The 25,592-nt window shown below is 37.3% G+C and overlaps 1 protein-coding gene across 11 annotated transcripts in view; it reads left to right on the forward strand.

The window, feature by feature from the left end:
* The window catches only part of ERC2 (ELKS/RAB6-interacting/CAST family member 2), a 970,127-nt gene that overhangs the window by 307,396 nt on the left and 637,139 nt on the right, over positions 1-25,592 (forward strand). For all 11 annotated transcript variants that reach the window (XM_074403633.1, XM_074403639.1, XM_074403634.1 and 8 more), the window contains one exon: positions 3,538-3,612. In XM_074403633.1, the coding sequence (XP_074259734.1) occupies positions 3,538-3,612 (75 nt within the window). The remainder of the gene's footprint in view (positions 1-3,537; positions 3,613-25,592) is intronic.

A 25,592-nucleotide genomic window follows, 5' to 3' on the forward strand; every position in this document is an offset into this window, starting at 1 on the left:
CATATAACCATGCAATGTAGGTCTTCAGCAGCCTTTCAAATGATATTTCAGAAGTGTGGGCTTCTTTCATATTGAGGCTACACCCTCTTCTTGGGTATTGAAGTCCTTCACTTCTAGCCAGTAGATAGGAAAAGAGGGAACGTTGAGGACTAGTTAGGAAGTTTTTATGGAAGTTGGTTGAATTGCTAATTTCTAACCACATCCCACTGGCCAGAAATAAGTCCCATGGCTCTATCTAGGTAGTGGTTGTGGGGCCTCCTACCAACAACTCTATACTATGAAAAAGGAGCACAAACCTTCTTTGGACAACTGGTCCTCTGCCAGAGTGAGTATTATAATAATCCCAAATCTCAAAGATAGATGAAGTGTCTGAGATGGAATTTTTAGATGGTCCATGTAGTCTGGATATAGATTACAATTTTCATTTACCTGACACCTTAGGAATCAGGGTAATTCTCAGAATCTGTGAAGTCAGGATTGAAAAATATTGTAACTAAGAAAATGGCAATTCTTTGGTAATTGGAGATTTTATTTTATTTTTAAAGGAGTGACACCCTTTAAAGAGGGTAAAGGCCCAATCTGGATTTTGAGCGGGTTTATATTATAATATAATTTGTATAATTGTAGCAAAGAGCACTCTGTTTCCATTTTTGCATAACTATTGCTACAGGTTTAGCTTTTTTATTGCATGTTCACTGTTGACAATGTTTTCGTGTTTGGCAGAAATTACAACAGAACATGCCTTTATGGTTTTTATTTTCACTGTGTTGCTTAATTGCTTCTTCATTATTTTTCCTTGTTTTATACAAACTTAACCTTTCTCCTCAAGTTATAATTTTTATTCAGGAACTGGGAGTAGTTATGGTATGGAATTATTAAGAATTGTTTTCCTGGCTTTTAAAAAGATGATTTTGATGCCACCTGGTATCAGAATGTATTTCATCTCCCACTTACTACAGAGAAACTCTGACAAGTGACTTACTTTCTGTTTTCTTGTTTATTAGATTTTATTGGTCCAGTGAACTCCAGCAATCTTGGAAGTAATGTTGAGGACCAAGCAGATTTTTTCTTTGTGGAGGTTTAAATCTCATGGGATCCACCAATGCTGTGTTGGCACTGGATTGTAGTGACCCATAAAAGCTGGAAAAAACCCAGCATACTGACTCCAAATTGATTAGAAACCTGTTCTAATAACTAATATTACAAATTAAATATACTAACTCACAATTAAATAATTATATTAAAAACTCATAATTTCCTAATTTCTTATTACACTTTACTATTATCTAAGCTCTTGAGGTTGTTACATATATTGTGTCTGTGTGGTAGAAAATACCATACAATGGGGGTGTTATTGGGTCTCTCTTCCCAAGTCTGCATTTAGGCATGCCATTGACCATGGCGGATGCAGGTTTTTAAATTTTCAGCAGCCCACTGGACTCACCATATACAGCATCTTCATCTGGTAGTGCTGAGGCTTGAACGAGACAAGTAGTGCCAGGAATGTCATAGATGCTCAATAAAGGACAGCTGCCTTTAAGGTCAATCCTTCAGAAAACCTTTGCCATCTCCAGAGAGTCTAAAAATGGTAGTGTTGCCAGATGATTGCAGTCCAGTCCCTCTAGAGGGACTCAGGATCTCTTTCTGTTCCTCTATTTATAAAGGTTCGGTAATAATTGACTTCATCCCTTCCCAGGGATATGCTAGGGGGGAAAATATCCTAACTGATGTGAGAGCATTTTTAATAGTTAGGAAGCATAGTTCTCAAATTGGAGGTTGAGAAACAACTTTGTACAGGGCTGCTGATTTGTGCCAGTAATGACTTTGAGAAGAAAATATTTTTTTCAGATGCCTGGTGCAGAGCTGGAGCATTAACTCCCCTGCACTGGTCTTTGCACATGTGCCCTAGGATCCACCTGTAAGATTTCTTGGGCCACTGGCAAATATAATAAGAACAGCATAATAGGAGGTGTGCAAAAGATTGCCTGTTTATATTATCCTGGATAGGACTGTCTTTTATTGTGGGTCGTGAGTGTTCTGACAACTTTTACATTAACATGTTCTATCTTTTTGAAGTGACAGTGATAGTAGATGATAGTGGTAGAGGTAGAGTTAATTTTAAATGTCTTTATTTGCAGAAATCTAGAAATGATATTAGTCCCCTTTTATAGCTCTTTTTTTAAAAAAAAAAAAAAAAAAGTAAATGGTCTGGGTACAGTGGCTCACGCCTGTAATCCCAGCACTTTGGGAGGACGAGGTGGCTGGATCACCTGAGTTCAGGAGTTTGAGACCAGCCTGGCTAACATGGTGAAACCCCATCTCTGCTAAAGATACAAAATTAGCTGGGTGTGGTGGTGCACAACTGTAATCCCACCTCCTTAGGAGGCTGAGGCAAGAGAATCTCTTGAACATGAGAGACAGAGGTTGCAGCAAGCCAAGATCGTGCCATTGCACTCCAGCCTGGGCAATAAGAGTGAAACTCCATCCCTCCTCCCCAAAAAAGTAAATGTTTGTGATTCAGTGGTTCTGAAAGTCTAGAACTACCCCTTGTTGACTCTAAACTGATTTTTGTGGAAGCAGAAGTATTGATAGAATTATTCCATAGGTGACCTGAATCAGCAACATGGGGATGTGTGAGCACTTTTATTGACTCCTGCCATTGCCCACTCTCCTAAAGCTGTTGATAGTTAAGAAAATCGAAGTGTGATTTGAACACACATCATTCTTGTCTCTTCTATTCTGCTAAAAGAAACTTTTCAAAGTCTCAACAGAACTGTTACTTTGAGGAGAAGCATGTATAAAGTGATCCTTCAAGATAAAAATTTTAATTATGCTGTTTGCTTTTTACCTAAAGAAGTGTTCCTCCAGGAGTTTTTGGGTCCACATCTGGCTTTAACAATTTTTTTTCTCCCCTCTAACACTGTTGATACTAATGCCAATTTTAATTTCTTGGCATCATGATACATAAATATATCACTCACAGATGTGATTTTAAACAAGGACTGAAACTGTAAATTTGGAAGCAAGAGATTCACAGGGTTTCATCAGATCATTCTCAAAAGTGACACATTTGTACTGAAATGGTTTTAAATTGCTCATTTCAAACCTACCTCGGTAGCAAAATGCCATGCGTGTGGAGGATTTGCAACCACGTTAGTCATTTTCTTTCCTCCGTTTCCTTGCTGTGTTTTGTTGGGAGCACAGAGTAATGTAATTTAGTAAATTATGATTTGATGGCTGGGCATCAGCCCCAGTGTTGAACAGTATTTGGACTATGATTACTTGCTGGCTTTGTCACAGTTGACATTAATTATTGATGGAAGTTTCAGAAATAGCGCATGTGCCAGGAGCTTTTCACCGGAACGCAGGCTCCAAGGAGGAGGGATGCTAAAGAGTGTGGGGGAAGAGGCACCTGTGGCTTGTTTATATCTGTGCACAGGGAACCTGGACCCAGCAGGCTGTGTAGAACCTGTGTAAAGGTCATGGTATAACGGAAGGATGAACCGTCAGGCTTATTTCTATCGTGTTCCTCCCCAGGAATTGCACCGAAGAAGCCAACTTCAGCCAGAGCCAGCCAAGACGAAGGCTCTCCAGACTGTCATTGAAATGAAGGTAGGAACTGTGCACTTTTGTCAGAAACAGTTATGCCTTGGGAGTTTATTCTAACTTGATGGTGCCTGATATAAACGTGAAATGAACCTTGTGTTTTTCTCTAGGCACCCTGCTGGGTGCTTTAGCTCTGGATTATTTTTCTCATTTAATTTATTGGCCCTTTAACTAGGATGCCTTTTCTAGGCAAAAGAAGAAAGGGCTCAAGTATCCATTGGTTGAAAGGAGCTGGGTTCCTTTGCAGAGCATGTCTAATCCTAGGGAGGTTTTGTGTGTGTTTTAAAAGTAAAATTTTTAAGCTGTAATAATTCTTTTCCTCCTATTCACATCATAATGAAAAGATACCTTTGAAAAATTAAGAGTTGGCAAAGGGAAGTTATTTTACATGGAGTGGTATTGTTAAATAATTAAAATTAAGCTATCAGCAAAATTTACTTTTCAAAAAATAATACTGTTTTGTGGCCCCAGTATTATCTCTTAACCAAGGCTGGAAGTAATAACACTTTATTAAATACTTGCAAAGTATCCTATTTAGCTGCGGGGGCATAGAGATACACTATTTAAAGGAATAGAGAAATCATTCTGAGAGGATTTAGGGTATTTAAGGAATCGTGAAGTAAATAAGCATGGCCAAGCCATGGTCTATGATTAAGAAACTGATCTAAATGAAACTCAATTTCTTTGCTAGTGTCTAGAAATTTGAAATCTTTTTATTTACAGTTTTTGCCAGAAGGATGCAAATAGTAAAGTATTTATCTCAATAATAAATAATTCTTAATTTAATGTGTTCCATTAAGAATCAAAAAATTTACATCCAAGGTGTTTGCAATCTGAAAATTCCACAATCAAGTTTAACACTCAGGGAGTTTGCTGGTCACCATGCGCCTGCAAGAGAATTCTAAAGCTTGCTGATAGAATAATGAGTCTTCTCTCCTTCTTGCAGCATATGATTTTGAATTATCTGCCCCCAAATTCCCAAGTTTTGAGGGAAAATAAACTAGTATGAGCTCTTGAATTCTTGGCATGTGCAATTCTGAGTAGGGATTCTTTCTTTCTATTCAATGACAATTTCTTCATCCAAGTGGATTTTGTGAAACTAATATAGGTCATTTGCTTTAAAACTATGTGTCCCTCAAATGAGGTTACATGAGTCAAGATACTCATAATATATTTGTAGCATATAGGTTTGAAAAATATCATTGAAGGGACCAAATGTCAATAGGATTAAAAAATAATTATTAACTCTGGCTCATCAGTTGTTTTAAACTTATGTAATTTAAACATTTTGAAAAGAAACTGAACATTCTACATTGGGGGACAGTAGACCAGTGGTTTATAATTAAGAGTTTAATCCTCACTTCACATTGAAACCAAACCTGATACTTGGTCAAGGCTTAAAAAAAGGAAAAAAAAAAAAAGAGGAAAAAATGAAAGACAAAAGGACAAAAGACTTGATTTTTTTTTTTTGCAAAGGGTGACTCAGTCCCCCTTCCACCCACCTTCACACCTACCTTCCCAGTCAGCGCAAATAGTAATGGAGAAGAGGATGCATACACAATCTATTTCCAAATTATAGTTTAAGAAAAAAAAAAAAAAAAGAGTGAGTTCCCAAGGCCTTTGGAAAAAAACAGGAGAAACATCTCTTTTAATATAGTGGGTAGTTTCCTGGTAAATGTCTCCATACAAAGACAATTGGTACCTTTCTTCTGACTTTTGAAAGTAGAAAATCTGTTTGGTGCTAGTTTGCTGTTTCTAGAATTATATTTTATTATAAGACAAAAAATTATAAATAAAAAACTTACTTAGGCCTTCTACATGAGAAGGCAGAGAAACTTGAATACTAGGGCAAATTTATATCCATATATTATCAGTAAATTGAGCCTAGAGTTCTCCTTTTATGAATGCCAATGTTGCTGATTTGTAGGCATAAGGCATTTGTATTTGTAGGACAAATGAAGATCAATATATTTTTCAGGAAACTGATCCTCAAGTTTTTCTGTTGTCTTTTTGGATGCCTGTTAACTTACAAAAGCACTGCCTTCTGTCTTGTCAACAAAGAAGTCTGGGTCCCTTTGGCATCTATCCTCAACATACCTAAATTGAGTTATGGAGGCAGCTGATGGAGGGTCATCTCAGCCATGTGGATAGCTCATGCTGAAGCCTGTGATCTCATCTGATTTTGTACATTACACCCCTATGAAATTGGTGGCGATATTAGAAGTTCATTTTGTACAGGCTTTAGAGTTGACTATCAAATCGAACTGACCCTTAAGCCTATTGAGTAGAACTTGAGACCTTGTTGTATTTTAGTCTTGGTTAAACATCAGTCTCATCTAATGCCTTGGTATAATTTAAAATTAAGAAGAGATTTCTTAGCCTCGATTGACCCTGTAGTTTTAGGGAGATTCGATGAATTAGGCTGAGCAATTATCCCTATTTGTTTCTTGCTTCTTGGAGGTACTCAGGATGAGCTTCAGAATCCCCCATTGTCCCCACATATATACTTTGCATAAACTTGCAAAAGATATTTGTTGTGAAAGTCTGAAATCTTGCCTAATTTCAAGCACTATTTAGAACCACAGTCTGGTAGTTTTAGATCTTTGTGTACCTGCTCTGGGCTTTGGAGTTGTGAAAATACGTTTCTCTGGGATGAACCTTGGGGAATGTCATCTGCCTGCACCAAACTGGGGCCAGTTCGCTTGAAGACATCACATCCGCTAACAGCCAATTGAGCCTGGGGGCTGAAGTCACCTGAATGAAAATGAAAATGAAAGGAAGCACAGTGCATAAAGTTGTTTGTGATTTATCTTCTTGCAGGAAGCTTCAAGTTTTAATTTTGATCCTGATTTGGTCTGGCAGGTAGGTTCCAAATTCGCACTTAGAACATTGTGTGTGTTTTTTGGAAAATTAGTTTCTTGTAGGTATTGCAGTGCTCCTCCTTGTCTTGCTTTTGTGTCTAAAGATTCTTTACTAAGCTCCTCTTTTCTGCTTTTGTGGTAACTGTCAATAAGAATGGCAGTTGAAAGGCTTGTTTTCTCTTTTTTCTTTAATGCTAATTCCTTTGAAAGGGTGTGTAACTTATTTTTATCATAAATTTGATGTGTCATAAACATGATGTCCAAAAGTTTTACTTTATTGGGTCATTCATAAAGCCTTTTTTTTTTTTTTTTTTTTTTTCAAGAAAATGAATGACAGTAATGGCAGTTTTTGTCAAATAATCTCAAACCACTTTTTCATTGTTAGCTAAAACTTTTAAGTGAAGAAAAACCTATTTCAAAGTGGCTAAAGTCAAAAGGAACTTCACTGGAAAAAAATTTGCTGAAGGAAAACAGGGGTATTGCTTCAGGCACAGCTTGATTCAGAGGCTCAAAAGATATTAGCGTATCCCATTTTCTCTCATTCCCTCTCTTACCTTGTCTTCCTTCATGTGAGCTCTATTTTCAGGCAACCTCTTCCTGCCTGTCTGAACAAATAGCTACAGCAACTCCAAACATCACAAATGGAAGGGCAGGGAGAATGTTGTGTTTTTTGAAAAATATAAAAACTTAACCCTTAGAGTAATAGTAATTACTGAGATGACACGTAAAACTTCAAACAGCAGCTGAGATGGAAAAGAAACTACATGGAGTTCTCTAGATCTCATTTGCTTAATACATTAAATGATATTCTTTGGGAAAAACAAACGTTTTGCTAGTATAGCAGAAACTATCAGATTTTCAGCAGAATTTATCAAAGACATATATATGAGTGACACAAGGGTTTTAGTAAAAGTTCTGGAAAATGTACTTGATTTGGTTAATTTGTTAGCTAAACTGGATTAAGAAGCCAGAGGCATTATGTGGCTATGGAGCAGTGTTTCTGTGGTAATTGAAGTGAGGATTGTGGGTACACAGCTTTCCAGTCCCATGGTCAGCAAGGGCACTTGTGTGCCTTGAGTTGTTCCTCTTGAGTGACATTTGTCCCCACCAGGCTTTTTTTCTTATTGGAACTAAGTAGTAAACAAAGCAAGACTGAGATCCACTAAGTTGCTGAAGTGGTACTATTGGTCAGAGAATATGATTTTGCATTCAGGTGCAACTTTAATGCAGAGGTTAATTTTTTGTTATAAAAATAAGACTTCACTTTGTCTTTGTGCCCAGCGGATAACTGTTGTCCTGCATGGAGCTGACCTGCAGTTGGGTTAGGTTTTACGTAAAAGGTATCTTGGTATTTGGTAAAATTTTAACCTGTTGCGTTCCACAAAATATGAAAGGGATGTACTGGGACATGGTGAGAGCTACTACTTGGCAACTTTCTCAGGTTTTCCATAACCAGGAAGGGAGACAGTTCAAAGGCAAACCTAGACTACTGAACACAACCCAGTACCCATTGTGAATTTGTCTGAATCCTGGAGTCTGGTCAGAGACACTATGAAGTATATGAAGTAGCTGCCACTTCTTTGACTCAGGGGTCTACCTAGGTTTGTTTCATTCGTCTTTGGGATGGTTACTTGTTTGGATTTTACTTAGAATTATTTATTCTCCCAGGATGCTGTGTTTATAGGAAATTTGTGCCAATCCCAGTTTTTCTAGTCGAGCTATTACGATGATGGCTTTTAGGCCTTAAGAATATGCCCCTTCTCCTTTTGTGGCTATTAAAAACAGTAATGGCACTAATAACAATGCCACCTGCACCACCAGTAACATCCAGTGACAGGAACATCACTACCACATATGAGGAGTGTGGCACTTGATGTGCAATAAACCTGTGAATAGGCATAGTTATCCCCATTTCACAGATGAGAAACCTATGGTTTAGAAAGGATAAGCAAACTGCCCACAGTCCTGCAGCTAGTCGATTGGCAGCTGAGATTTGAACATAAGTTTCTCCCCAAAGCTCTTGCACTCTCTACTCCTCCTTTCTACCTTTACTAAAGATAGCCGATAGGTTCAAATGTTTTTTTCTTTCAACATTTACTTTGGAAATGGTGCACTGAGGTTTGCATTCTAGAATGGGTAGAGGCAGCTCATGAGAGACAGAGTGGCTTATGTGATATTTTTGGAAAGGTACAGAGCTCTACTTTGTGCTAAAAGGCAAGACTCATACTTTTTTCATGTGTATGTTGTCACGCCTCCAAATAGGGATCCAAATATGTACATTATAGCCAACATATGCCCTGTTTCTCCCCTGAATTTTAAGCCTTGCTCTGAAGTCTTTTTTAACAGCCTGGTGTGATAACTTGTTCAAACTTGTAAAGGACTGTGTTTTTGATGTGCAGTGTGCTTTTACAATACTAGAATTATCCTTTAGCTTACATTTTTTTCTTGAGAAATTTCTTTATCTTCTCATTTTCCAACTTGACCTCCCAATATAAAGCAACAAATCCCTTTGTTTCATTTAATTATTTGCCTTAAATAAGGGGAAAAATGTGAGTTTTAAGTGATGGTCAAGTTAAATGTTAGCTCTGGATGATATATGGTTGTTACTTAGAAGCAAGTAAGATTTTTTTTGGAAGATGAGAATTGTTTCCCCTTTCCCCCAGACTCTTCTTATGATGTATTTGACTCTGTATGTTTGACTGAATTGACAATTGATAATTCTTGCTATTATCCAGGTTAGTTTTTGTGAATCTAACTCCTGAAGTTGAATAAAAAACACCAGTGTTTACTGAGCAGCTATTTTGGGTACAGCACTGTGGTGATGCTTTGAGAAAATCTGAGCTCCAAATCATTAAGGAGCTAATGGGATGAAGTACATAAACCAGGTTATAAAGTGACTTAAGAAGGGCAAAATCAGCTATAAGGAGTCAAAGGATATCAAATAAGAGAAGGGCATAGAGTGCTTTTTGGAGAAGGTAGCATTTGAAGAGAGCCTTGAAAAACTGGCATGACTTTGATAAAAGGGAATATGGTTTACAAACAGTGAGAACTGTAAGCGTCTAGTAAGTATAAGGAGTGTCTTTGGAAGAGCAAACCATTCAGTTTGGTTGAGAGAGGACACTAAGTTTAAAAGCTCTGGAAGAGCACATTGATCCAGTAGAAAAAGAAGGTGGAGAAAAAGAAATAATAAAGATAAAAACTAACGTTAAATAGATAGAAAGTAAACATATGCTAGAGAGGAACACCAAAGCTAAATGCTGATTCTTTGAAGAGATTAACAAAAACGACAAACCCCAATTAGAATCATCAAGAAGAGTAGAGACAGCACAAATAACCAAAATCAGGGATGAAAGGGGGACATCACTAAATTCTTTTTAACATTAAAAATTTGAGAGGATTTTATTAACAACTTCATAATAATGTTGAAATTTTAGATAAGTGAAAAAATTCTTTTAAAATCACAAATTGTCAAAACTTGCTTAAGAAGAAATAGAATGTCTGAGTAGTCTTATGTATTAAAGGATATGATTCTGTAATTTAAAATCTTACCACCAAACCAAAAGTCTAAAAACCCAAGCCAAACAGAAACAATTACAGGCCCAGATGGCTTATTTCAGTGAATTGTACCAAATATTTGAAGAAGAAATGAAATCAATCATGCAGAAACTCTTCCAGAACAGAAAAACAGGGAGCATTTCCTGTCTTGTTTTATGAGGCCAGCATATGTTTGATATTCATACCCAGCGAATATATTACAGAAAGGAGTATTACAAGCTATCTCCTGAGTAAACACTGATGATACAAAATAGCCTAGAGAATTAAACTCAATAACAAATAAATGACATGACCAAGTTGTGTTATTTTAGGAATGCAATATTGAACTAATATTTGGCTATCAGTCATGTTATCCAGCATGAAGGCAAGGAAAAGGAGAAAATGAGTATCATTTATCGGCACAGAAAAAGCATTTGACAAATGCAACATCCATCCATGGCCCCCAAAAATGTTTTTCAGAAAGTCAAGATCAGAGGATTTTTTAAATCTAATAAGATTAGTTACAAAAAAAACTATAGCAAATATCACGTTCAACAGTAAAATGTTGAAAGCTTTCTCTGTGATATAAGGAATAAGACAAGAATGCCAGTTACTATCACTTCTATTCAATAATGTTATGGGCATCCTAGGTATAAGAATTAGAAAGAAATAAAACGATTTTTATTCACAAGTACCATAATTGTATCTGTAGAAAATATCAATGAATCCATTTGTACAATATTAGATTTGTAAATAAATTTAGCCAAATGGCTGGCCAGTATTTTTAAATGAATCTATTTCTACATACTAGTTATAAACAATTAGGACATGAAATTTAAAAAATAGTATCACTTACACTGGTATTAAAAACCCCTAAATATTAAAAGTAAGTCTAACAATGGCTACAAAAGAACTAATTTAAATAAAAAGGTACTAAACATAACTAAATGTGTAGTAACTAAGACTTTAAACAAGTCAAACAACTGTCATCAGTAGGGTGGATAAAACAGTAGTGGAATATGCATGCAATGAAATGCTATATGGCAATGAGAAGGACCAAGCTATTGCCGTATGCAATAGCATAAATGAATACTACCCCAAAATAATTGAAAGAACCCAGCCACAAAAGAATATATATAATTTATGTTCCCCAAACACGCTGAACTCGTTGATAGTGCTAGATGTCTGGATAGTTAATCTGAAGAAGAGAAGGGAAAGTGTGAAAGTTTAGAGGGCTAGGAAGGAGGTTTCTGAAGTACAGGTAATATTCTATTTCTATTATATTCTGTTTTGTGATCTGGTTGGTCCAAGTTTATCATTTATCATAATTTATCATTCTGCAAGCCTATTATTTGGGTACTTTATTATGTATATTATATTAATATTTTAATTAAAATATTGCTTTAAAAATAAAGGAAAAATAATTCATCAATAAAAAGGTAACTCAATTACAAAACTGGGCAAAGGATTTAATTAGACTTTTCTTCAGAGAAGACATACAGATGGCCAATAAGGACATAAAAAGATGCTAAACATCATTTGTCATTAGGGAAATGCAAATCAAAACCACAATTACATACAACTTCTTCCTCACTAGGATGGGTAAAATAAAAAAGACAATAATGAGTGTTGGGGAGGATATGAAAAAATTAGAACTCTCATGTGTTGATGGTGGGAACATAAAATGGTCAGCCCAATTTGGAAAACTGTTTAGCAGTTCCTGAAAATGTTAAACATAGAGTTACCACATGACCTAGAAATTTCACTTCTAGGTACACACCCAACAGAATTGAAAACATATGTTCACACAAAAAACTATCCACAAATGTTCATGCTACCATTATTTGTAGTAGCCCAAAGCTAAAACAACCCAAATGTCTATCATTTGATATATAAAGAAACAAAATGTTATATCTGCATAGTAGAATATTATTCATCGATAAAAAGTAATAAAGTACTAATATATGCCACAACATGGATGAACCTTGAAAACATTATGCTAAGTGAAAGAAGTCAATTATTATGTAATACTACTAATATTGAATGTCCAGGATAGGCAAATTAGGGACAGAAAGTAGATTAGTAATTGCCAGAAGCTAGGGCTAGGGGGAAAGAGGAAAAAAGAGTTACTGCGAATGGGTACTGGACTTCGGGAATGAAAGTGTTCTGGAATTAAATAGTAGTGATGGTTGCACAAACCTCTAAATTATATACTTTTAAAAGGGTGATTTTTATGTTGTATGTACTATATCTCATGAAAGCTCTTATTAAAAATAAAAATATTACAAAGGAAATGATCAATAACTTTGATTACTTAAAAACAGAACTATAAAATAACCAACAATGAAGGCTTACAAGAGATCCTTAAGGGCATTCTAGATATGGACACAAAAGGTGATGTCTGCTGTCACAAAAATACACTTAGTACATAGCCCACAGGCCCTATAAAGGAACCACATTCAAAACTACAAAGCAACAAGCTAATAACTTCATGATAGGATCAAAACCTCACATATCAATATTAACCCTGAATGTAACTAGTCTAAATGCCCCACTTAAAAGGCACAGAGTGGAAAGTTGGATAAAAAGAAATGACTTACCTATCTGCTGTCTTCAAGACCACCATCACATGTAACAACACCCAGAGGCTCAAAGTAGAGCTGGAGAAAGATCTAGCATGCGAATAAAAAACAAACAAAAAAAGGAGCAGAGGTCACTATTCTTATATTGGATAAAACAGACTTTAAACCAACAACAGTTAAAAAAGACAAAGAAAAGTATTACATAATGTTAAAAGATAAAGACTTTTCTGTCTTATAAATGTATGTACCCAACATTGGAGCACTCAGATTCAAAAACAAGTACTTGTAGACCTAGGAAAATACTTAGACAGCAACACACAATGATAGTGAGACTTCAGCACCCCACTGTGAGCATTAGACAGATCACTGAGACAGAAAACTAACAAAAATTCTGGACTTAAATGCAACACTTGACCAGTTGAACCTAATAGACATCTACAGAATATTACACTCATCAACCACAGAATATACATTCTTCTGACCTGCACGTGGAATGTACTCCGAGATCAAGCACATGCTCAGCCATAAAGCAAGTCTCAATAAGTTCAGAAAAATCGAAATCATACTCACCATACTCTTGGACCACTGTGGAATAAAAATAGAAATCAATACCAAGAAGATCTCTCAAAACACATAATTACATGGAAATTAAACAATTTACTCCTGAATGACTTTTGAGAAAACAATGAAATTAAGGCAGCAATAGAGAAATTATTTGAAATATATGAAAACAGAGACACAAGATACCAAAAGCTCTGGGACAGAGCAAAAGCAGTGTTAAGAGGAAAGTTTGTAGTGCTAAATGCCTACCTCAGAAAGTTAGAAAGATCTCAGATTAATAATCTAACATCACACCTAGAAAAACTAGAGAAACAAGCAAACTAACCCCAAAGCTAGCAGAAGAAAAAAATAATAAAAATCAGAGCAGAATTGAACAAAACTTAGACCCAAAAATGCATACAAAGAATCAGTGAAACTAAAAATTGGTTCTTTGAACAGATAAATTGATAGACCATTAGCCAGATTAAAAAAGAAAAAAAGATCCAAATAAGTACAATCAGAAATGACAAAGGTGACATTACAACTTATCCCACAGAAATACAGAAGACCCTCAGAGACTATTATGAACACCTATATGCACACAAACTAAAAAATATAGAGGAAATGGGTAAATTCCTGGAAACACACACTCTTCCAAGATTGGATGAGGAAGAAATAGAAGTCCTGAATAGACCAATATTGAGTTCTGAAATTGAATCAGTAATAAAAAACCTACCAACCAAAAAAAAAAAAAGCCTTGAACCAGATTGATTTACAATTAAATTCTATCAGACATACAGAGAAGAGCTGGTACTAGTTCTATTGGAACTATAGCAAAAAGTCAAGGAACATGGATTCCTCCCTAACTCATTCTACAAAGTAAGGATCACCCTGATACCAAAACCTAGCAAAGACACAACAAAGAAAAGAAAACTACGAGCCAGTATCCTTGATGAATGTAGATGCAAAAATCCTCAACAAAATACTGTCAAGCCAAATTCAACAACATCAAACAATTAACTCACCACAATCAAGAAGGCTTCATTCCTGGAATGCAAAGTCGGTTCAATATGTGCAAATTGGTAAATGTGATTCACCATATAAACAAAATTAAAAACAAAAACCATGTGATCTCAATAGATGTGGAAAAAGCTTTCAATAAAGTCCAGCATCCCTTTATGATTAAAAGCTCTCAAGAAACTAGACATTGAAGCAACATACCTCAAAATAATAAGAGCCATCTATGACAAACCCATGACCAACATCATATTGAATGGGCAAAAACTGGACGCATTCCCTTTGAGAAGTGGTTGCTCACTCTCATTACTCCTATTCAACATATTACTGTAAGTGCTAGCCAGAGCAATCAGACAAGATAAAGAAATAAAAGACAACTAAACAGGAAAAGAAAAAGTCAAGCTATATCTCTTTACCGACAAAATGATTCTATACCTAGAAAACTCTAAAGACTGCCAAATGGCTTCAGGAACTGATAAAAAACTTCAGTGAAGTTTGAAAATGCAAAATCAAGGTATAAAAATCAGTAGCATTTCTATACGCCAGTAGTGTTCAAGCTAAAGGCATAATCAAAAATACAATCTCATTTATAATAGCCCCCCCCGCCAACGCACAATACCTAGGAATCCATCTAACCAAAGAGGTGTAAGATTTCTGTGAGGAGAACTGCAAAATACTGCTCAAAGAAATCACAGATGCCAAATAAATGGAAAAAAAAAAAACCATTCCATGCTCATAGATTGGATGAATCATCATTAAAATGGCCATACTGCCCAAAGCAATTTGCATATTCAATGCTATTCCTATCAACCTACCAACGTCATTTTCCCCAGAACTAGAAAAAACTTTTCTAAACTTTATATGGAACCAAAAAAGAGCCTGAATAGCTAAAGCCATTGTAGTAGGCTGTCCTCACATTGCTGTAAAGAAATACCTGAGGCTGGGTAATCTATTAAAAAAAGAAGTTTAATTGGCTCATGATTCTGCAGGCTGTACAGGCATGGCAACAACATCTGCTGAGCTTCTCATGAAGGCCTCAGGGAGCTTACAGTCATGGCAGAAGGCAAAGCAGGAGCAGGTATATCACATGGCAAGCTGGAGTAAGAGCTGGGAGGAGGCCCCAGACTCTTCCCAACAACCAGATCTTGTGTGAGCTAACTGAGCAATAATAATTCACTTAGCATCAAGGGGATGGTGCTAAACCATTCATGAAGGATCCACTCCCATGATCCAATTACCACCCACCAGGCCCCACCTCCAACTTTGGGAATCGTATTTCAACACAGGATTTGGAGCAGACAAACATCCAAACCATATAAGCAATCCTAAGCAAAAAGAACAAGGCTGGAGGCATCATATTACCCGATTTCAAACTATACTATAAAGCTATAATAACCAAAATAGCATAGTATTGGTATAAAAACACAGTCACATTGATCAGTGGAACAGAATAGAGAACCCAGAAATAAATCCACACATCTATCACCATCTGATCTTTGAAAAAATTGACAAAGATAAGCAATGAGGAAACAACTCCCTATTTAATAAATGGTGCTGGGATAACTGGCTAGCCATATGCAGAAGAATGAAACTATACACTTACATTTCATCATATATAAAACTTAAGATGGATTAAAGATTTAAATGTAAGACCTCAAACTATAAGAATCCTAGAAGAAAATCTAGGAAACACCATGCTGCACATTGGCCTTATGAAAGAATTTATGACTAAGTCCTCAAAATCAATTGCAACAAAACCAAAAATTGACAAATGAGACCTAATCAATTAAAGATCTTCTGCATGGCTGAAGAAACTATTAGCAGAGGAAACAAACAATCTACAAAATGGGAGAAAATATTTGCAAACTGCACATCCAGCAAAAGTATATCCAGAGTCTATCAGGAACTTGAATATTGAACAAGCAGAAAAACAAATAACTCCATGAAAAATTAGGCAAAAGTCAGGAACAGACACTTCCTAAAAGAAGACATGCAAGTGTCCAACAAACATAATCATCAGAGAAAAGCAAATAAAAACCACAGTGAGAAAACATCTTACACCAGTTAGAATGGCTATTATTAAAAAGTCAAAACACAGTAGATGCTAGTGATGTTGTGGAGAAATGGAAATGCTTATATGCTGTTGGTGGGAATGCAAATTAGGTCAGCCTCTGTGGAAAACAGTTTGGAGATTTCTCAAAGGACTTAAAAGACAACTACTATTTGATCCAGCAATCCCATTACCCAAAGGAATGTAAATTGTTCTCCCAAGAAGACACACACTCACCTGTTTATCACAACACTATTCACCATAGCAAAGACATGGAATCAACCTCGGTGTATTAATGGTGGACTAGATGAAGAAAGTGTAATATGTATATACCATAGGATACTATATAGCCATAATGAAATTGTGTACTTTGCAGCTACCTGGATGCAACTGGAGGCCGTTATCCTAAGTGAACTAATACAGGAACAGAAAACCAAATACTGCATGTTCTCACTGATAAGTGGGAGTTAAACATCGAGTACTCATGGACATAAAGATGGCAACAATAGAAAGTGGTACTACTAGGGAGGAAGGAGCCAAGGGGGCAAGGGTTGGAAAACTAACTGTTGGGTACTATGCTCAGTACCTGGGTGATAGGATCATTTGTACCGCAAACCTCAGCGTCATGCAGTATACCCAGGTAACAAACCTGTACATATACTCCCTGAATAAGATAAAAGTTGAAAAAAATAATGGAATAACCAACTATGAGATGTATTTTTAAGGTTTACACCAGTTTAGAGGTTTAGTATTCTTAATGTATAAAGAGGTTATATTTACCAATATGGAATAAAAGCTTGGGGGAAATGTACTAAAATGTTGACATTTATTCTGGGAAAGAAGATTATAAAGATTTTTTTCCTCTTTTTTCCCCCTGTATTAGTTCATTCTCACATTGCTATAATGAAATACTGATGACTGGCTAATTTATAAATAAAAGAGGTTTAACTGGCTCACAGTTTTGCAGGCTGTAGAGGAAGCATGATGTTGGCATTTGCTTGGCTTCTGGGAAGGTCTCGGGAAACTTACAATTATGGAGGAAGGTGAAGAGGGAGCAAGCACAGTAAGATGGCCAGAGCAGGAGCATGAGGCAGGTGGACGGGGGTGCCACACACTTTTTAATGACCTGATCTCATGAGAATTCATTCACTATTGCGAGGATAGCATCAAGCCTATGGTGCTAAATCATTCATGAGAAACTGCCTCCATGATCCAGTCACCTCCTACCAGGCCCCACCTCCGACACTGGGGATTACAATTGAACATGAGAGTTTGGTGGGGACATAGATCCAAACCATATCACTCCCCTAAATTTTCATGTTTTCAATAGTGTACATTTTTTAAATGTAGAAGTGATCAGGATTAGTTATTTTGAAAAAAAAAAAAAAAACAACAAGTTGGTTAAAAGCCATCATCAGAAACTTTGAAAATGCAAGATTTTTAAAATTCTTGTTTTCTTTTGCTAAACTGAGAAGGTTCCAAAGGGGAGAGGGTCAGGTTATTTATGGAAACCGAGAATTTTGCTTGCTGCCTGCTGCTTCTCTATGCTTCAGCTTTCCCATCTGGGCAGTGGGTCCATGATACTGGCCTGTATGAGTTGTGGTGGGGATTAAAGTGAATTAAGGCAGGGGAAATTCCTGGCACATAATAGATGCTCATGGAATCCTTTGCTTCTCCATCTCTTCCCTTTGAGTCTGGAAATTGAGCATGGACCACCAGAGAGAAAGAACTAAATAAGCTTATTTTCAACAGAGAGACTCATTTCTGAATACACATATAGTTTGCCTGTTGGAAGGACTTTAAAGGTGTCTTTGAAAGGAGAAAACAGTGGAGAAAAAATAGCAAGTCTCAGGAGGTCTATGGCATAATAAATGACCTAGGAACTTAGCTTTCTGGCTATTGGGCATTTGGCAAGTCACTTGTCCCCACTGGCTCTCACTTTTCTTATCTGGCAATGGAAGGGATTGGACTAACTGTCCTACTTTTAAAATTCTGCCAAGTCTGAGGCTTGATGTCTGGCAATTCGGACTCTCACGGGGCCCTCCTGGGGAGTCTGAATTGACATGACATTCTTGCAAAGTTTAAATCTGAGCTTTGTTTGCTCCGTCTTGGCCAGCCCTGCCCAGGCCAGAGCCCCTGCCCTCTCCCTTGCTGGTGCTCAGCTTCCCAGCCTATTGTTTACTTAGGGATTGCAATTTCCTTACTGGCGTGTGCCCCTGCCAGCAGGGTTGAGAAGTCAACCACAGGCCTCATGTGAACTTCCCTTTTCAGGTTTCAGTAATGACAGCATACCAACTGTCACATGTCTCATCCCTGAGGCATGGTCCAGTTTCCACATCCATCAGGCCACATTGGTGACTTGGGGTGGCCTGAATTCCACTGCTGCCTGTCCCCCCTCTTTTTTTTTCATGAAACAAACTGGTTGAATGTAGAATGATCTGTGGTATGTTTCAGAGATTCTAAGAGGAGACACCAAACCCAACCAGGAAGTGGGTTAAAAGGAACAAGAAGGGCAAGTTCAGCTTGCTAGAAGGCTAACACAGAGATCTTCTTCACCTAATCTTTTCCTAAAGAGCACTGAAAGAGAAATGGAGGGATCAGCTGTTCATCTTTATAGGCTCCCTAAAATGCATTCACTGTGTTGTGAAGTAGTACTCCCTGAATTGCTGGCATTCTCAAGGTGGGCAGCTGGAATTCAAACCCTCTTTCCATTTGGATGCCCATGAAAGATGACATGCAACCCATCGTTGAGGGGACGGTGCTGTGCACACAGAGGGACTGTCCTCTCATCTGGAAGCAGTTTCTGAAATTTTTTCTCTTCCTTTCCTCTCTCTCCAACCTCTTTGCTCTTTTCTTTTGACCTTACTCAGTGATCTTTAGAGGTTAAAAGTATTGTGGAAGAAAGAACCAGAATAGCATATGTTCTCTGAAGCTAGTCCCTTCTGAGATTGGCCTGTGGACAGCAAGGTCCCAATATGTGGCCTCCTCTCTCCTATTCAAGGCAGGCTTCTCTATTGAGGGAATGATTCCCATTTACTCAGGGAAACCTTGGGCAAGCCATTTACTATCTGTAAGTCTTCTGACCCGTTAAATGGATGAAATAAATCCTTAATTCACAGGATTATGGGGAAGTTTAAATGAAAATTTCCTAGCACAGTGCTTGTGTATAAGTAATCAATACATATCAGCTATTACTTTTTGCCCCCCAAGCTGAGGAGCTTACAAATAAATACAGATTTTTGTGTCCCCCAGTCCCCTAAAAGAGAATGTGCTTGCGTGAAACTAAGTCATCAACTGTTTTTTTGCTCACTCCCTAGATGATTTTAATGCAGTTAGTGTTCAGGTTGGCATTGGGGAACCTTTGTTATAGTGTGTGTCACAGGCACATGGAAATGATTTTTAATCAGCCAGTGTTCCTTTCCGTGCACTGGGCATGTAGAAAACTCTTGACTTTAACTGAAGCAGTTTTCTTTGCAGGACCAATACTCAGTTGAGAGGCACACGTACAACTACACTGGTTGCTAAAATATTGCAGCACTTCCACAGCTACCTCAAACCCTCAGAGTACCCTTCACCCAACTCCAGCCCTTACCTTGGGGTACCCAAATTCAGCAACTAAAGAGTTAATCCTGGGCCCTGCAGGGACTTCCCAGACCTGGTTCCAGTGCATCAGGAGGTGTCCTTCCTAGGGGGTTCTGGCTTTGTTCCATACTGGTTGTTGAGTGACTTGGCAATCACTCCTGACTCTGTGGGATTTAAAACACTGGGGTTCAGTTTCTAATTATGGCAATACAACTCCGATGAAACTGCCCTCATGTCACTAATAACATCTTAACTTTTTTCTTAGTCTTTAGGCTCTTCAAACATTTGACTCCTCTACCATCATTCTCAGCAAACTGACACAAGAGCAGAAAATCAAACACCGCATGTTCTCACTCATAAGTGGGTGTTGAACAATGAGAACACATGGACACAGGGAGGGGAGCACTACACACTGGGGTCCGTTGGGGGGAAATGGGGGAGGGGCGGGGGGTGGGGAGGTGGGAAGAGATAGCATGGGGAGAAATGACAGATACAGGCGAGGGGCTGGAAGGCAGAAAACCACACCGCCATGTGTGTACCTATGCAACAATCTTGCATGTTCTTCACATGTATCCCAAAACCTAAAATGCAATAAAAAAAGAGAAACTATTCACTCCTATTTTTTAGGGCTTTTCCATAATTTCCATGATTTTTGGCCCTCTTTCTTTTGGTGATTCTTCTACCCTTTTCTCTATCCTTGATTCTCAACCATGTCTGATAATTCTTTTACTACTAAGTGATGGTTTTGTTATCTCCACAGTTTTCGACTTCCATTTTGGATCTGGTTTTATTACTAACTGCCCAAAGCCTGTCTTATTGCCTTTTATTTACTGGTTTATGAATCCCTTTCAGAGTTTAGTATATATTCCTAGCTTGATGATTCTGAAGACCGGTTATCATCCTGCAGCACCTTCCTTTCATTTCCAACTCCTCTGCAGCTAAATGTGATCTATATTCTTAGAGCAATTCTGTCTTCTTACTCTTCCTTGATATGTACATACTCTGTATTCATTCTCTTTTTCTTTAAACTTACATTTATTAAATATTATATCCTGGTTACCATGCTGAGTGCTCTGGATTTTGTATGTGTTATTGCTTCTGGCTGGAAAGAATTTCATCTTCTCTGTGATAATATTGTTCTTATTCATCTTCAAAAACCATGTTAGGCTGCTGTGCTTTCTGGAGATTTCTTGACTCTGCTATGGCAATCTTGCCCATTCCTGACTTCTCTGTTTATAGACTTACAGAATATTATACATATTTTGGCATTACCTTTCACACTATCACTGTACATTATATGTTTTTTCTGTTATAAATAACAGAAATCTTACTCTCATATTTGGTGTTCTGGAGAGTGGATGATTCAAATGATGTTATAAGGGACCAGTCATTCAGATAGATTCTCAATACATGATACCAAAGAAGGCCACATCCAGTTATGGACTCACTATATATACATACAGTGGGTCTGTTGGGAAGATGCAGTTCCCAAAAGGAAAGGAAGCTGGGCCGACCAAAAAATTAATAGGTATGTGTGATAGCTGGAAACAGGAGGGACAGTAACATTTATTGAGCGCTACTATGTGTTAGCTGTTATTCTGGAAGACCTCCATGTATCCACTCATTTAATTCTTGTAGCAACCTGAGGTTATAGGATTAGCAAGGTTAGGAACATGCTCAGAAAGTTTAACAGGATGAAATAAAAAATGGAAGCTACTGTCTTCTACTTGTGTAAGTAACAACTGAGGAATTCGTTGTTACTTATTACATTGTTTTGGGCTTATGATAATAATGACAACTTTTCATTACTCCTTCTCTTGGAGTAAGCTCTGGCTTAGGTACTTTATATGCGTTATACCTTACTTGTAATTTTCTTAACATGCTCATGAGCATGGTCTTTCAGAGAGGCTGAGTATCCTTTCTCAAACTGTAAAAGCCTGGACTAGGATTTGCATCCAGGTTTGTGACTCTGTAAAGGTCAGATGTTTTACCTTCACTTGCAGTCTGTCTGGATTGCTTTAGATTTAGCTCTTTTTCTTAGAGCTGAGCCCATTAACAACAAGAACAAATTAATATATGAAGATCATAAGTTCAAAGATCACAGTGTCCAGCAAGAATCGCTAGAGACACATCTGCTCATGGGTCCTTAGTAATATGCACAGACAGGATGACAGGAAGGATGCGTTCCAAGGGCATGGGTTTCATGAAGAATGAATCAGAAGCAGGCAAATGAGACCGGGGGGAAAAGAAACATCAAAGCACCCTAACTGCTTTTAATTTGATCTAGTCCACCCTTTTCTGTGCTTGCACATTTTGCCATAAAGAATTAGATATCATCTAAATTCTTCTGTCATCTTCTAATCTGGGCCATCATCTTTTATAGTTTGGCAAGGCCCAAGAAGACGAATTTTTTATTTTTTTGGTATTTGTCCTTTTTCCTAATATGTCTTAGGCCTAAGTCAACTTCTTTCTGGAGTGTCTAACTTGAGCTCATATAACCACGGTTATCCCACACAGTAAATCCTTCCAAAGACAGGGCCTTACTCAGATAGCCTGAGACCCAGGGCTGCTCAGTTGTGTTTGCAGCTATGACTAGATGAGTTTTAAAAGTTAAGCCGTTAAGAGCCTCTGTGGTATCCAGTAATAATAGTTTCAAATTTTACTCTAAATAAAGTGTAATATAATTATGTAGAGATGTTTCCTGAACATTAGATCACATCTTCTAAAGACCAAATTGGCCCTAACTTTGTTGATCAATGCCTGTAGACCAATATGTGATCACAGTGAATTCGATGCTCTGTAAAAACCGCTTATATCTTCTTTCTTGGCCTGATATTAAAATGAAACCAGTAATTCTCACAGTATTTAAAAGGAAAGCACATTGTGACACTCAGCAATAACATAACTGTTACTTTTTGTGACTAAATGATATTGCTTCTTTTTGATGTTCCACCCACTCACCATTTCAATATTCACAGTTCTTGGAGAGGGACTGAAATCTGTTTCTTGCTGTTTAAGGGGAGCATAATGTTTGACACACACAAAAAGAGTAATAATGGCATCCTGACTGGCAAAGATACTCCAGAAAATTTACTCCCAGGTAAAAATTAACTGTACACTTAATGTCAAGTTGAATGGCTCTTGAAACTCGGTTCATGTTTTTTTAAACGTATTGGGAAAATAAAGTTACCCTAGTCCCCTCTGCGTTTGTCAGTCTTATCCCTCGTGTCTTTTGGACATGTACAGTCATTTAGAACACCCGAATCACCCTAGGATCTTGTGAAAATGTAGATTTGGATTCAGTAGTTCTGAGTTGGGGCCTGAGACCTTGCATGTCAAAAAAGACCCTGAGTGATGTCAGTGCTGCTGATCTGGTCTGTGACCACGCTTTGAGTAGCACGGATCCAAGCTGTATTTCATGTTAGAGAGAGAAGGATGCCCATGGATCTTTTTGAGATCTACTTGGTATCTTACACACCTGGCAAAGTAACTGGTTTCTAATAGACGCCCTATATATTTGTTGAATCAATGAATGAATGAGAGAACTCATTGTCTAAGTTTACTGGCAATCTATAGCATACATGTTCTAGAGAAATCTAGAGATAGTTAAGAAAGAGAGAGAGAGAAGGAAGAAATAAACTTATGTCACTCTTTCTATTCTACTTTCATCTGCATTACTATAACTGCAGCCCTCATGGGCTAGTGCTAGTATTTGTGGCTGGCTTAAACATTAGCAGGTGGGCCCAGTGGGTAAATGGCTTCTAGGGTTCACTTCTGGTGTTTTATTCATTGGTTGCCCATCAGATACCTATTTTGGATTTTTTGGATGGTAGATGTAAAATAGTCTTAGGTATGAATCTTTAAGTAGAAGCTATCATCTATAATTTATGCATAAAATTTTTTAAGTGTTATTTTATGAATGTGTAGAAATAAATGATTTAAAAGAGACACTCAATTGAGATCTTTTTATCCTAACTGAAGCAAACATTTTTTAGATGTTTATTTTTTCCCTGAAATTTTTTTTCCACATCCTTACAATCCATAACCAAAATATAATAAAATGATTTCATGGTTGCCTTATCTCAAGACTATTTAAAAAATGTTACCTGAGAGATGAGGTGCTAAGTTCTAGGAGGATGGGGGGTCCATGTCTGTTCTTTAACTGATGTCATGTGAAGTGCTGGGCTTAGAACGGGAGCTCAGTAAACCCCTTTTGAATGACAAAAACTGACAAGGTGATCTAGATATTCAACTCTCCTTACTTCATTTTAAATAAGGGGTGATTGTGACAAGTTTTCCCCTGAAGAATCCGAATTATTATTTTGACTCTTCAATTTAGTAATATCACCCAGAGCTTAATGTGATTATTATAGGCCTAAAGTTTTTTCAGGAATTGGCTTCTAGAGGTAGTAATACTGTGATAAAGTTAAATAGAATGTTTTGCTGTAGGGCTTCCCAGAGCCATTCATGCTAATGTGCGTTCAGATTTCCTAATAAGCATTTCTCAAAGGTACATGACCCTGCAACCCCCCTTCCATGGAGCATTTGGGTTCTGTGAACTTTGGGAAAAGCTACTCTATGTTATATTTCACTTTCCCTGTCTATAAGGAAGCGCCACAATGATGTGCTTTTAGAGCTTGTTTATTTGTGAAATATAATCAAGATGTGTGTTTGAAAATCACTATATATATTGTTTAAGAATATCAGTCATAAATAACTTATAAAAAGGTTCGGATGAATAAAACTCTTTGATGATTAGGCAGTAAAATGTTGCTTTACCTTCTGAAACTCCACTTTTCCGGAAGTTATATGTTGATAAGTCTTTAAGTTTTTCTTTTTATTTTTTCTCTATTCTAGATTAGTGTGTTGAGTTTCTGAGCCATGTGCATTTAGTATCTCAACATCCGTATATCACATTCAGCCATATCAGGACTTGATATGGATTTCCATAGTCCTCCTTACACATATAAGGTTTTAGTCATTTATCTTAATGTTAGATATTTTTTAAAAAAGAAAATGACAATATTTCTTCCCTCTGAATTCTTTGGACTAAGGCAGTTGGAAAAAAAATGCAGTAGACATGGTAGCCATTTTGCTTGCTTTTAATTTTTTTGCTTATATTTCCTCAGTCCTTCTCTGGCTTGGCATTTTGAATAACTTCTTGGGCACAACCCCAAACCATCTGATATATCTGTATTTTTTGGTTTGGTTCTTTGAATCCTGATGATATTTTCCTACCTACTTTTCTCTACGCTTATGATGTGAGGCATGAGTTCTGTTGCCCTTGAAATCGACTTTTTATATAAGAACAGGAATATAGCTGGGCACAATGGCTTACACCTGTAATCCCAGCACTTTGGGAGGCTGAGGTGGGTGGATCACTTGAAGTCAGGAGTTCGAGACTAGCCTGGCCAATATGGGGAAACCCCGTCACTACTAAAAATACAAAAATTAGCTGCATGTGGTGGCACAGACTGGTAATCCCAGCTACTTGGGAGGCTAAGGCATGAGAATGACTTGACCCTGGAAGGCAGAGGCTGCAGTGTGCCGAGATCGCACCACTGCACTCTAGCTTGGGCAACAGAACGAGAGAAGAAAGAAGTTTGTGAGGAAAAAGAAGGGTGTTGCTTAATTTGAGAAAATTAATAAAAGTAAAAGAGGTTTTCAAACTATGTTTCACCATTTGGTGAAATTTTAACTTAGATGTCAAGAAGCTTTGCTGTATTAAGAAATTTTCTATCTTAACCCAGTTCTGATCTTTCTTTAGCAGTATGTAATTCTTAAATCCAGTGAAAAGTTCCTTCTAAGCCATTTATTTAG

This window comes from Saimiri boliviensis, chromosome 8 (assembly GCF_048565385.1).
Source record: "Saimiri boliviensis isolate mSaiBol1 chromosome 8, mSaiBol1.pri, whole genome shotgun sequence".
NCBI lineage: Eukaryota > Metazoa > Chordata > Mammalia > Primates > Cebidae > Saimiri > Saimiri boliviensis.